A 14,488-nucleotide genomic window follows, 5' to 3' on the forward strand; every position below is an offset into this window, starting at 1 on the left:
TGTTTTCCCTGGAGCGTTCAGAGGCTGAGGGGTGACCTTATAGAGGTTTACAAAATTATGAGGGGCATGGATAGGGTAAATAGGCAAAGTCTTTTTCCTGGGTCGGGGAATCCAGAACTAGAGGGCATAGGTTTAGGGTGAGAGGGGAAAGACATAAAAGAGACCTACAGGACAACTTTTTCACACAGAAGGTGGTGCGTGTATGGAATGAGCTGCCAGAGGAAGTGGTGGAGGCTGGTACAACTGCAACATTTAAGAGGCATTTGGATGGGTGTATGATTCGGAAGGGTTTGGAGGGATATGGGCCGGGTGCTGACAGGTGGGACTAGATTGGGTTGGGATATCTGGTCGGCATGGACGGGTTGGACCGAAGGGTCTGTTTCCATGCTGTACATCTCTATGACTCTATTCTGTGGTTCGTCTGATGCTTTATGTTAGTTCCACAGTTTCCAGTTTTCTGGCCCCAGCTGCATCCTCTTCACCATGGACGTACAGTTCCTTTAAAGGTCCATCCACCATCAGGCCTGCACAGTCTCCATCCACCATCACCATCCTTCACCTGGTTGAACTCATTCTAACTTTGAACAATTTCTCCTTTAACTAATTTCATTTTACGTAAGACAAAGGTGTCACAATGGTTACCTGCATGGGTCCCAGCTATGAGTATTTCTCTGTGGTGTACGTAGAACATTCCTTGTTCCAGTCCTACTAGGGCCCCCAACTTTCTCCAACACATCAACAATGACTTTGGTGCTGCTTCCTGCTCTTGTCCTGAATTTAAAAAGTCATCAATTTTGCTTCCAATTTCTATCATGTTTTCCTGTTCACCTTGTCGATTCGTAACTTTTCCTTCCCCTTCCTTGATTTCACTGTTTCATTTCTGAGGACAGGCTGAACAATAGTATCCATTACAAGACCACCAGCTTCCCGTTACGTTGAACTATACCTTCTCACATTTTGTTTTCTGCAAGGATTTCATTCCTTTCTTCCAGTTTGTCTGTCTCCATCACATCTGTTCTGATGATACCACTTTCCACTGGGCTGCATCTGAAATCATCTCCATTCCTCAACCAAGGATTCTCCCCATCTGTGGTTGACAGGGCCCTCAGCTGTGTCCAACCCATCTTGTGCACTTCTGCCCTCAGCCTTCCCAGAATGATAGAGCTTCCCTTGTCTTCGCTTTACACCACTAGTTTCTGCATTCAAAGGATCATCCTGTGCAACCTCCACACCCTCCAGCAGGATGCTAATACCAAATACATCTTACCCTCCACAGTCAGTTATTCTCAGGGAACATTCCTTCCATGATACCCTGGTCTACTCCTCCATCACTCCTAATACTTCCTCACTTCCCTGTAGCACATTCCTTTGCAATTGCAAAAGGTGAAATGTTTGTCCATTTACCTCCTTCCTCTTATACTATGCAAGGCACCAAACACAAATTCTACATGAAGCTGCATTTTACTTGTACTTCTTTCAATCTGGTCTACAGTATTCACTGCTCACAATTCGGTTTCCCTTACTTTGACAAGACTGATTGCTTTGGTGAATACTTCTGCTCTGACCATAGCAATGACCCTGACCTACTAGTTACTTGCTATTCAATAAACCACTTTCATCTACTGGGTCTGCTGCAATGTTCTGACAAAGCTTGAGGATCAGCTCATTTTTTTAGTTAGCCACTTTACAGCTCACACACCCCTCCCCTTCCCAACCTCCCCACCCCGCACGCCACAGCCTCAACTCCCCACCCATAACCCCTGACTTCAATAATATCAACCAACTAGTTTTTCTACCCTGTTCACGGTTAGTTTGCAACCTTCACAACACACTTCCTACCTGAAAATTTAGCCACCATGCCTTGAATCCCCTCAGGTAAGTCACTAATATAAACTGTAAAAATTAGAAAGCTGAATAGACCTCAATGAGACCCCACTCGTCACACCCCATAAATCTGAAAAACACTCATTGATATATTCAGGCTTGTTTCAGATGGTTTAAATTTTTTAAATGTGAGAGTGTTAAGCATTATAAAACCAAAGCAGGTAACAGAATGAAGATACATACCAGCCATGATCTAAGTGAATGATGGAACAAACTTAAGGGGCTGAACAGTCTACTACTGTTTCTATGTTCAACCCCAATCTAATTACCACAAATTAAATTAGACTTTGCTGACAGAGACACAAAATTCACGTCCTTTCACAGAAAGGAAGGGAGAATAATCCGTTCTTGGCTGTGAATGGAGTGGTTATAAAGTTTTATTTTATTTACAAAGTTACATTTGTTGAGAAGAAAGTATTCAAAATTTCTGCCATTGTCATTGTACAGTATTGGAGGTTAGGTTTGCTTGTTTTACTCATGTAATAAAAAACAATACCATTTCAGCATCAAACTAGCTCAAAAGTGCATTTTTGCTTTTTCATCACATAACTGAAGACAGATTTCATTTGGAAGTGTCCCAGCAATTGCAAATTCAACCAAGTAGATTTAAAACTACATCACAAAATTGGTATTTTCATTATAATAACCACTCCTTATGAATGTACCTCTGCTCGCTTTAGCATCTCCCATTTGTTGAGGATCTTCATGGCAAAAACCTTTTCAACGTTTTTTAACTTCACAACAGCAACCTACAATAAAGAAAAAACAAGATAGTGCAAATTACTGCGCTCGTCACAAATAAATTAGCTTAATTATATCAGCACACATAGTTGAGAATTTGAATTTGCATGGAATCTTATCAATAATCAATGACCTTCTCACTCATCATAAGATCAGAAGTGGAGATGTTCACCAATGATTACACAATGTTCAGCACTAATCCTGAATCCTCAGGTACTGAAGCATTATATGTCCAAGTGACAATTAACGCTTTGGGCACACAAATGCCTGATAGGCTGAGGGGTGACCTTATGGAGGTTTACAAAATTATGAGGGACAAGGATAGAGTAGATAGGTAAAGTATTTTCTCTGGGGTCAGGGAGACCAGAACTAGAGGGTATAGGTCTAGGGTAAGAGGGGAAAGATATAGAAGGGACCTAAGGGGCAATGTTTTCACGCAGAGGGTGGTACGTGTATGGAATGAGCTGCCAGAAGATGTGGTGGAGGCTGGTACAATTGCAACATTTAAAAGGCATTTGGATGAGTATATGAATAGGAAGGGTTTGGAGGGATATGGGCCGGGTGCTGGCAGGTGGGACTCGATTGGGTTGGGATATCTGGTCGGCATGGACAAGTTGGACTGAAGGGTCTGTTTCCATGCTGTACGTCTCTATGACTCTATGAAATGACCACCTGAAACGAGAGAAAATAACCATCTTCCCTCAATTTTCAACATCATTACTATTGCTGAATGTCCCAACTTAATGTCCTGAAAGTGAGCCAGCGATATTAGTACTGTATCTCCAAAGTCAGGTCAGTGATTCACTTCAGCTCCAAAAGTACTTTAAAAACCTGACACCATCCAGATCATTGTGGCCCACTTGATTGGCACCTCACCTGCATCTTAAACATTCACATCCTCCATCATTGGCACACAATGTGTATCGTTCTGAAAAGCAATGCAGCAATTTGCCAAATTTCCTTTGACAGCACTTTCCAAAGCAATGACTTCTATCACCTTGAAGGATAAGGAATGGAGTCACATGGGAACACTAACACTTGGAATTTTCCCTGCATTTCACCCACCATTTTGACTGGGAACTAATCACTATTCCTTCACTGTTACCTGGTCAAAATAGTGGAATGCTCACCCTAACAGCATTGTATATGTACTTATAAGACAAGAACGACAATGGTCCAAAAAAGATTACTCACTAACACCAGCACCCCACCACCACTCCTTGAGGGCATTAAGGGATGAGCAACAAATGCTGGCTTTCCCAGAGACACACATACATCCCATGAACAAATGAAGAACAAGTGTTTAGAATGTTTCAAAGACATTCAGAAGCAACCTTCATACCTGTACTGCCTTTTGGAGATTCCACAAAGACTGATTGTGTACCAACATATTGGCTTCAACACACCAACCTCAGAGATTCGCATTGCCAGTAAACAAATCATTAGAGGGAACATTGTTCATAGGCAATGAATTTCTTTGAAAGTGCAGTCAGTATTGTGAAGGCAAATGTGACATTGATTGAGGAACATTTGCTGACAGCTATTTACTCTTCTTTAACATTTTAATATTTTGCATCCAACTGAGGAAGCAGTGATGACTTTTACTTAATGCCTCATCAGAAAATGGTAACACCAGTCCTGTAATGAAGTGCAAGACAAGTTACAGTCTCAAGACTCTGGAGTGCAATTTGGATTGATTCAGATGTAAGATTAGATTAGATTAGATTACTTACAGTATGGAAACAGGCCCTTCTGCCCAACAAGTCCACACCAACCCGCCGAAGCGCAACCCACCCATACCCCTACATCTACCCCTTACCTAACACTACGGGCAATTTAGCATGGCCAATTCACCTAACCTGCACATCTTTGGACTGTGGGAGGAAACCGGAGCACCCGGAGGAAACCCACGCAGACACGGGGAGAATGTGCAAACTCCACACAGTCAGTCGCCTGAGGCGGGAATTGAACCCGGGTCTCTGGCGCTGTGAGGCAGCAGTGCTAACCACTGTGCCACCGTGCCGCCCACTACTCCAATAGTAGCTCATAAATGTTATAAAAATTCTACTTCAAAATCTTCACACAAAGTCTTCACTCTTGACTATCACAGATTAATGCAGCTGCACCCATCTACTGTAAATACCGCTTTTTTCCAATAGTTTAATGTTGTAAAACATTCAAATGGACTCTCATCAAAAAATAATTTCACCTTAATTTGAGGCCCTTAATTTGCTAGTTCATCAGTGTTTACTATGAGTCCTTTTTAAAGAAAGAAAATCCCAATCACTTTCAAATGTCCCAAATATATCAATGTTCTCTGTTTTGTTCAAATCCAACAGACCACTCAGCTGTCAACATTACCTTTGGAACCAAACTTCCAACAGTTAGCATGAAGTGTTATCTTGTTTTGATCAATAATATATCCTAATCAAGGACTCTGGCGAGATTGAATTATTTCATCATAAAGGCTGCATTGTACAAGACAATATTCACACCATAAGGCACACAGTAGTGATTTTTTGTTTCATTGGCATGCTCAACAACCAAAGTCAAAACTTTAACAGCTCTCTTCACAGGCTTTCTTAAAATCAGCATAGATATACCAGTACATAGAAAGCTACTGAACCGTTTATTTATTTGCTAATCGAAATTACTCAAGAAATCTTCGTGTTAGATTAGATTAGACTACTTACAGTGTGGAAACAGGCCCTTCGGCCCTCGATGTTGCGCCGATCTGTGAACTATTCTCAGCTCGTCCCCCTACACTATTCCATCATCATCCATGTGCTTATCTAAGGATTGTTTAAATCTCTCTAATGTGGCTGAGTTGACTACATTAGCAGGTAGGGCATTCCACGCCCTTACCACTCTGCGTAAAGAACCTGCCTCTGACATTTGTCTTAAATCTATCACCCCTCAATTTGTAGTTATGCCCTCTTGTACAAGCTGACGTCATCATCCTAGGAAAAAAACTTTCACTGTCTACCCTATCTAATCCTCTGATCATCTTGCATGTCTCTATCAAATCCCCTCTTAGCCTTCTTCTTTCCAATGAGAACAGACCCAAGTCTCTCAGCCTTTCCTCATAAGACCTTCCCTCCAGACAAGGCAACATTCTGGTAAATCTCCTCTGCACCTTTTCCAATGCTTCCACATCCTTCCTGAAATATGGGGACCAGAACTGACACAATATTCCAAGTGTGGCCGCACTAGCGTTTTATATAGTTGCAGCATGATATTGCAGCTCCAGAACTCAATCCCTCTACGAATGAAACCTAACACACCGTGTGCTTTCTTAACAGCACTATCCACCTGGGTGGCAACTTACAGGGATCTATATACATGGACTCCAAGATCCCTCTGCACATCCACACTACCAAGAATCTTTCCATTGACCCAGTAATCTGCCTTCCTGTTATTCTTCCCAAAGTGCATCACCTCACGTTTTGCTGCACTGAACTCCATTTGCCACCTCTCAGCCCAATTCTGTGGTTTATCTAAGTCCCCCTGCAACCTGCAACATTCTTCCACACTGTCCACTACTCCACCGACGTTAGTGTCTGCAAATTTACTAACCCATCCACCTATGCCTGCGTCTAAGTCATTTATAAAAATGACAAACAGTAGTGGTCCCAAAACAGATCCTTGTGGCACACCACTAGTAATCGGGCTCCAGGCTGAATATTTTCCATCAACCACCACTCGCTGCCTTCTTTCAGAACGCCAGTTTCTAATCCAAACTACTAAATCACCCTCAATTCCATGCCTCTGCCTTTTCTCCAACAGTCTACCATGTGGAACCTTATCAAAGGCTTTACTGAAGTCCATGTATACCACGTCAACTGCACTACCCTCATCTACATGCTTGGTCACCTTCTGAAAAAACTCAGTGAGATTTGTGACACACGACCTGCCCTTGACAAAACCATGTTGACTATCTAAAATCAAATTGTTGCTTGCTAGATGATTATAAATCTTATCTCTTCTAATCCTTTCCAAAACCTTTCCTCCAACAGGAGTAAGGCTCACTGGTCTATAATTAGCTTGGTCATCTCTATTGCCTTTCTTGAACAAGGGCACATTTGCAATCTTCCAGTCATCTGGTACTAAACCTGTAGACAATAACGACTCAAATATTAAAGCCAAAGACTCTGCTATCTCCTCCCTAGCTTCCCAGAGAATCCTCGGATAAATCCCATTCGGCCCAGGGGCCTTGTCTACTTTCACTCCTTCTTGAATTGATAACACCTGTTTGTAACTAACCTCGCTTCTTTCTAGTCTAATATCTCATACCTCATTCTTCTCCTCTACAAAACTCTCCTTTTCCTGAGTGAAAACTGATGAGAAATGTTCGTTTAGCACCTCTCCAACCTTCACAGGGTCCACACTCAACTTCCCACTTCTGTCTTTGACTGGCCCTATTCCTACCCTAGTCATTCCTTTATTCCTCACATACCTATAGAAGGGAGGGAAGGTCAACGATGAAGCTGAAGATGCTTGGGCTTAGGATACCAACTTGAGGAACCTCTGCAACCATGTTCTGGAGCTGAGATGATTGACGTCAAACAACAACAACCATCCTCCTTTGTGCTAGGTATGACACTGCTTAGTGGAAAGATTTCCCTGAGATTCCTATTGACTCCAGTTTTGCTAGAGCTCCTTGATGCTACACTCAGTCAATGTGGCCTTTATGTCAAGGACAGTCATTTTTGCTTCATCTCTGAAGTTAAACACCTTGTCATGTTTGTATCAAAGCTAAGAACAGATCAGAAACTGAGTCGGCCTGTCAGAACCCAAACTGAGAGACTCAGCCTCATTGAGTAGGTTGTTGTTAAGCTCCAAGATTGCATGGCTGATTATCTCTTCCATCACCTTACTGATGATTACGTGTAGACTGATAGAGCAATAAATGGCACCTGTGACGCTGGGGACCTCTGAAGGAGAGAAAGATAGATCATCCACTCAGCACTTCTGGCTGAAGATTGTTGAGTTGCTTCAGCTTTATTTTTGCACTGATGTGCTAGGCTCCCCCACCATTGAGGGTGGAGATATTTGTGGCCTACCCCTCCAGTGAGTTGTTTATTCTCCACCACTGTTCACAAATAGTTTATGGCAGGACTGCAGAACTTAGTTCTAATCCTTTGGATGTGAAATTATTTATCACTTGCTGTTTACCTATGCTGTTTGGCACATGTAGCTTCACCAGGTTGACACCTCATTTTTAAGCTATGCCCAGTTCTGCTCTATGAATGCCCTCCTGCACTCTTCATTGAACCAAATTTGATCTCCTGGCTTTATGGTTAGAGTGGGACATATGCCACGCCAAGAAGCTGCAGATTATGTTCGAGTACAATTCTGTAATTGTTGATAGCCTACATCACCTCATGGTTGTCCAGTCTTGAGTTATTAGCAATGTTCAAAATCTATCATATTTAGGATGTGGAGGTGCAGGTGTTGGACTGAGGTGGACAAAGTTAAAAATCACACAACACCAGGTTATAGTCCAACAGATTTATTTGGAAGTACTAGCTTTCAGAGCGCTGCTCCTTCATCGGGTAGCTGTGGAACAGGATCATAAAATTCTTTTGCTATAAATTCTGTGTCTAATGATCCTGCTCCACAGTTACCTGATGAAGGAGCATCGCTCCAAAAGCTAGTACTTCCAAATAGATCTGTTGGACTATAATCTGGTGTTGTGTGATTTTTAACTTTATTGTATTTAGCACAGTGGTAGTGCCACACAAAACAGTTGATGACACCTTCAATCGGAGAATGGGACTTCAAATCCACAAGTACTGGGCAGTGAACAATTATTTTCATGCTGTCACGGAGAGATGCATCTGGATAGGGAGAGCCGTGAGGATCAAGCCAAGTATATTTTTCCTCTTGTTCGTTCCCTCAGCACCTGCTACAAGTGAAATCCAGTAACTGCATCCTCGAATGTTTGACCAACTTGGTTAGTAGTGCTCTTGCTGACCTATTCTTGATGGTAGACATTGAAATCTCCACATAGAGTACATTCAATGCCTTTGTTAACCTCAATACTGCCTCCAAATGGTGTTCAAAAAGAGGATTACCGATTCATCGCTGCTGTTGGAACAGGACATACCCAGGAATTGTATCTGGAATGCAGAGATCTTAAGGAATATTAACTCTGCATTCTCTCCATAGATGTTCCAAGACCTGAGTTTCTCCAGCAATTTCTGTTTTTGTTTGTTTTAGATTTCCAGCATCAGCAGTTCTTTGTTTTATATTAATATCTGGACTGTGCAGGCGCCTTATGAGTAAACATTGGACATTGGTTTGAATTGGTTGAAGCTCAGAAGAGTAAGATGTGATTGATTGAAGCATGCAAAATCCTGAGAAGATCTGACAGGGTGAACATGGAAGGGATGTTCCGTCTTGTGGACATATATAGATGCAAGGCATATGAGGCTGTGAGCCAAGTGCTGGAAAACGGGATTAGAATAATTAAGTTTTTGTTTTTAACTGATGTAGACCTGATAGGCTGAAAGACACTTTTTCTGTGCAATAGACTTCTACACCTTTGGATATTTTCCACATCTTAATTTATCACAGAGTCCATGAAAATGAAAATTTAGCCTCTGTATTTGAAAAGGAAGCTTGATATGATAGACTCGTAAGTTTCACAATAATTCTAGGCAAAGCACTTGAATCACTGCAAGATTATAAATGACAATTTTAGTGTCGTGGGGTGCAGGATAATAGGAAATTACCATACATAGATTCAAGGAGAAAAACTGTCAATAGGTTATTTATACAAAATGAGTTTAGGAAAAGAGTTCAACAAATGGAACAAGCTGACACTGCACACAGTCAAACAGGAAACTTTAAGGGATTCCAAAAAGGAAATGGACAGCTTCCTGGCATCTGAATATATTCAAAGTTGCAAAAATTTATAAATGACTAGTTCATCACCCATAATATTGTTCACTAACTGTTCTTCTCATTTTGGTTCCATCTTATCTTTCAATTTTTGAAAGTTTACTTAACAATATGAGCAAATGACTGAACTGGTTATCTTAACTTGACAAGACCATTAGCTGAAATGTGTATTTAAATGCTGGAACTTAAGTGAAGATGAACTTAACATTAGAAAATAGCAGTTAGAGGACTGGGAGTTGACAACATGACAAATAACTGACCTGAGAATATTAAATGCAAATATATGAGTCTGTCAAGAAAAATAATAATCTTGAAAATTCAGTCAACATTTATGGAGATGGAAAGGCGCTACTGAATATATAACCTCAGCATAAAAAGACAATACCCTAAGAAACTGAAGAATAAATAAATAGATGGATTTACAGAATTATTCAGCAACACATCCTAACACAGCAGGATTGACATCTTCAAAAAGAACAAGTCTCAAATTCAAAAGGATTTCTTCTCAAATGTAAATTTAAAAAAAAAAATTCATCCAATAGTCTCTAAGGAGAACAATCAATAAATCAAACAGGCTCAGTATTTCAAACGGAAAAATGCCATGAATTAAGAACAGATCTAAATATAAATTTTTTCAAATCACATAGAATGGAATAAATAAGCAATAACTGAACATTGATTTAATACTGCCAAATTATAACACCAGAGTCATGAGCCATGGAAATCTGCTTCAAGAAGACAACCATCTTCCCAGTGCCAAAGAAAAATCATGCAGAATGCCTCAATGTCTACCACCTAGTGGTTCTGACCTCCATAATTATGAAGTGCTTCGTGAGCTTAGTCATACTTCATATCAACTCCAGCTACCAGGTGGCCTAGATACTTGGCAATTTGCCTACCATGACCTGGTCCACCCATATCTGTGCAACGGTCAAGAATACACAACAACACCTCTACCTCCTCAGGAGGCTAAAGAAATTTGGCATGTCCACATAAAGTCTTACCAATTTTTATAGATGCACCATAGAAAGCATCCTATCTGGATGCATCACAGCGTGGTTTGGCAGCTGCACTTCTCAAAACTGCAAGAATCTATAGAGGGTCATGAACACAGCTCAGTCCAACACACAAATCAGCCTTCCATTCATAAACTCCATTTATGAATAGCAGCTAAAATAATCAAAGACCCTCCCACCCTGGTTATACTCTCTTCCACCGTCTTCCGTCGGACAGAAGATATAAAAGTTTGAAAACATATACCAACAAATTCAAGAATAGCTTCTTCCCCACTATTATCAGATTTTTGAATGGACCTCACAAATATTAATGTTGATCTGTCTCTGCCTGCACCTTCTCTGTGGCTGTAACACTGTATTCTGCACTCTATTCTGCTAATGCACTTTGTGTGCTACAATCTGCATTATAGCATGGAAAACAACACCATCCACTCTATCGCAGTACATGTGACAATAATAAATCAAATCAAATCAATTTTTGTTCAAGACATTTGGAACCTTTGTTTTAAACTCAAGGGAAACACCCATAGCTTAAAAGGTGAGATGCTTGGTTTCAGTTTTACTTTGAATTTTGGCAGTCCTTGGAATAAAATGACTGTACAGACCTGTGCATCTGAGAAGGGATATATTGTGAACTTGTTTCCTCAGAGTGGACAGTTAGTATTCATCCCAGACCACAGAATTGGGATAAAGCCCTGAAGAGGTTACTTAAAACTGGAAACATTTAAACATGGTACATGCTAGCTGCATGAAGAAGCTATCTGCGGTTGTAGCCTCAAAGTTTAAGCCACAAGTGACTGAAGCCAACTGAATTGTTAGATGGAGGGTCCCTAGTGTAAGTATTTCACAAGTGCTTTTTCTTGGTACTGTTCCAGGAGTGTGATTTGGGTACTGTCCAAAAGTTGTTTCTTTTCAGTTTATGAAGGAGTGTTTTGGGATTATACTTTTACTGTGTGTTTAAAAATCTTTGAACTTGTATTATAAGTAGATGCCTTGGTCTATTCTATTTTATCTTCATTTCTCTTGGGAATAAATATGTTTCATTGTTGAAGCAAAATCTTCAGCAGTATGGGATGTGTTCCAGTGAGAGACCACTCCATAAACTCAAAACCAAATTAAAACATGATGTGTCAAGCCAGCTTTCTGCCTGGGATCTGACTTGCCCACTAACTGCACTAGCTTGGATCACAACAATATTGAGTGATAAAGTTAATGTTTCTTTTATTTTGGTTTGATTTCCATGGCTCATGACTCTGGTGTTATAATTTGGCAGTATTAAATCAATGTTCAGTTATTGCTTATTTATTCCATTCTATGTGATTTGAAAAAATTTATATTTAGATCTGTTCTTAATTCATGGCATTTTTCCGTTTGAAATACTGAGCCTGTTTGATTTATTGATTGTTCTCCTTAGAGACTATTGGATGAATTTTTTTTGTAATTTACATTTGAGAAGAAATCCTTTTGAATTTGAGACTTGTTCTTTTTGAAGATGTCAATCCTGCTGTGTTAGGATGTGTTGCTGAATAATTCTGTAAATCCATCTATTTATTTATTCTTCAGTTTCTTAGGGTATTGTCTTTTTATGCTGAGGTTATATATTCAGTAGCGCCTTTCCATCTCCATAAAATGTTGACTGAATTTTCAAGATTATTATTTTTCTTGACAGACTCATATATTTGCATTTAATATTTAAGATTTAAGTTCATCTTCACTTAAGTTCCAGCATTTAAATACACATTTCAGCTAATGGTCTTGTCAAGTTAAGATAACCAGTGCTTCAAGTGGGCGGCACGGTGGCACAGTGGTTAGCACTGCTGCCTCACAGCGCCAGAGACCCGGGTTCAATTCCCGCCTCAGGCGACTGACTGTGTGGAGTTTGCACGTTCTCTCCGTGACTGCGTGGGTTTCCTCCGGGTGCTCCGGTTTCCTCCCACAGTCCAAAGATGTGCAGGGTCAGGTGAATTGGCCATGCTAAATTGCCCGTAGTGTTAGGTAAGGGGTAAATGTAGGGGTATGGGGTGGGTTTCGCTTCGGCGGGTCGGTGTGGACTTGTTGGGCCGAAGGGCCTGTTTCCACACTGTAATCTAATCTAATCTAATCTAATCAGATGGGGACGTCAGATTGTAGTAAGGAGAGATTAAAGATGTCAGCAAATGCTCCTGCCAGCTGGTCAGCACAGGATCTGAATGCATAGCCGGAATTCCATCCGGGTCAGTCATTTTCCATGGGTTCACTCTCAAAAAGGCCAATCTAACATCTGCAGCGATAACTTTGTGTACAGATGCATCTGATACTGGTAGAACAGTAAGCGTTTTTTCACTGAGGCCCTGTGACTTAGCTTATTGGATAGCAAACCTATCTAAGAGAGTTGTATATTCACTATAAATTTATAAAAGGGAAACTATGCTTAAAAAATCTATTAGTGTATCTTGAGGATACAACTGGTAGAGTTGATAAGAGAGAACCAGTAGATGTGCTTTACTTGGACTTTCAGAAGGCTTCCATAAGGTTGCAAATAAGAGGTTAGCATGTAAAATTAAAGCCCATAGTGCATGGGATTGAGGTAGTGTGCTGACCTGGATAGAGAATTGGTTGGCAGACAGGAAACAGTGTAAGAATATGCAGGTCATTTTCCTAATAGCAGAAAGTTACTCATGGGATAAAGCAGGGATCAATGCCTGGACTCCAGCTATTCACAACATATACTGATGATTTAAATGAAAGACCTAAATGGAATTCTTCAAATTTGCAGATGATCCAAACCTGGATTGGAAGGTGAACTGCGGGATGAGTGAACTGTGAGGAAGATGCACAGATGTTTCAGTGGGATTTGGACAAGTTGAGTGAGTGGGCAAATGCACAGTGGAAGAAGGATAAATGTAAGATTATCTGCTTTGGTAGCAAGAACAAGAAGGCAGATTATTATCTGAATGGTGGTAGTTTGTGAAAAGAGGAGGTGCAATGAGTCCCAGATGTTCTTGCACACCAGAATCTCAGAAGTATTACAGTGCTGAAGAAGTCACTCAGCCCATCAATGCCTATACAGCTCTATCCAGTGCCAATCTCCTGCCTCTTCCTCATATCCCTGCATACCATTACTATCCAAACAAACATCCAATACTGTCTTAAATCTCTGAATTGAACCTGCCTCCATCACATGTCCAGTCAGTACCTTCCATACAATTTGCGACAAGGAAAAGTTTTTTGTCACATCACCCCTGCTTTGTTTGCACATCACTTTAAGTTTATCCCCTCTTGTTCTTGTTTATCTTCCAAGAGGAAACAGCTTGATTTGATTTGATTTATTGTCATGTGTACCTAAGTACAGTGAAAAAGCTTTGTTTGCGAGTAGTACACACAGATCATAGTAAGCAAGGACATGCAGATCACAGGGTGCTTGGACAGAGTGAGGGATACAGGTCACACTGCACTGGAGGTGCAGAAAGCAAGATCAACATTTTCAAAATCAACATTACTTGAACTTAGAAAGACTGTTCATCAGTCTAATAATGGCAGGGAAGAAGCTGTTCTTGAACTTGCTGGTGTGTGTATGTTCAAGCTTCTGTACCTTGGTTGTAGGAGAATATTACTGAGGTGGGAGGGGTCTTTGATGACGCTGGCAGCCTTTCCACAGGAAAGGGAAGTATAAATAGTGTCCATGGATGGAAGGTTGGCTTCTGTGGTGGTCTGGGCTGTGCACACAACCTTACAGTCATAGAGCCCCCCCATACAGAAACATGCCCTTTGGCCCAAACTGGTCCATGTTGACCAAAATGTCCATCCACACTAACCCCATTTCCCTGCATTTGGCTTGTATCCTTCTCAACCTTTCCTATCCATGTATTTGTTCAAATGCCTTTTAAATGTTGTTAATGTACCCACCTCAACCACTTCCGCTGGCAGCTCATTCCATATGGGTACCACCCTCTGTGTAAAAA

The 14,488-nt window shown here is 40.9% G+C and overlaps 1 protein-coding gene across 18 annotated transcripts in view; it reads right to left on the bottom strand.

Moving 5' to 3' along the window:
• The window catches only part of LOC122548528 (serine/threonine-protein kinase MRCK alpha-like), a 595,544-nt gene that overhangs the window by 329,419 nt on the left and 251,637 nt on the right, over window positions 1–14,488 (bottom strand). For all 18 annotated transcript variants that reach the window (XM_087984221.1, XM_087984211.1, XM_087984208.1 and 15 more), the window contains exon 3: window positions 2,550–2,633. In XM_087984221.1, coding sequence (XP_087840347.1) covers window positions 2,550–2,633 — 84 coding nt within the window. The remainder of the gene's footprint in view (window positions 1–2,549; window positions 2,634–14,488) is intronic.

This window comes from Chiloscyllium plagiosum, unplaced genomic scaffold (genome assembly GCF_037043375.1).
Source record: "Chiloscyllium plagiosum isolate Xiang-an unplaced genomic scaffold, Cpla_swu_hap1 HiC_scaffold_3, whole genome shotgun sequence".
NCBI lineage: Eukaryota > Metazoa > Chordata > Chondrichthyes > Orectolobiformes > Hemiscylliidae > Chiloscyllium > Chiloscyllium plagiosum.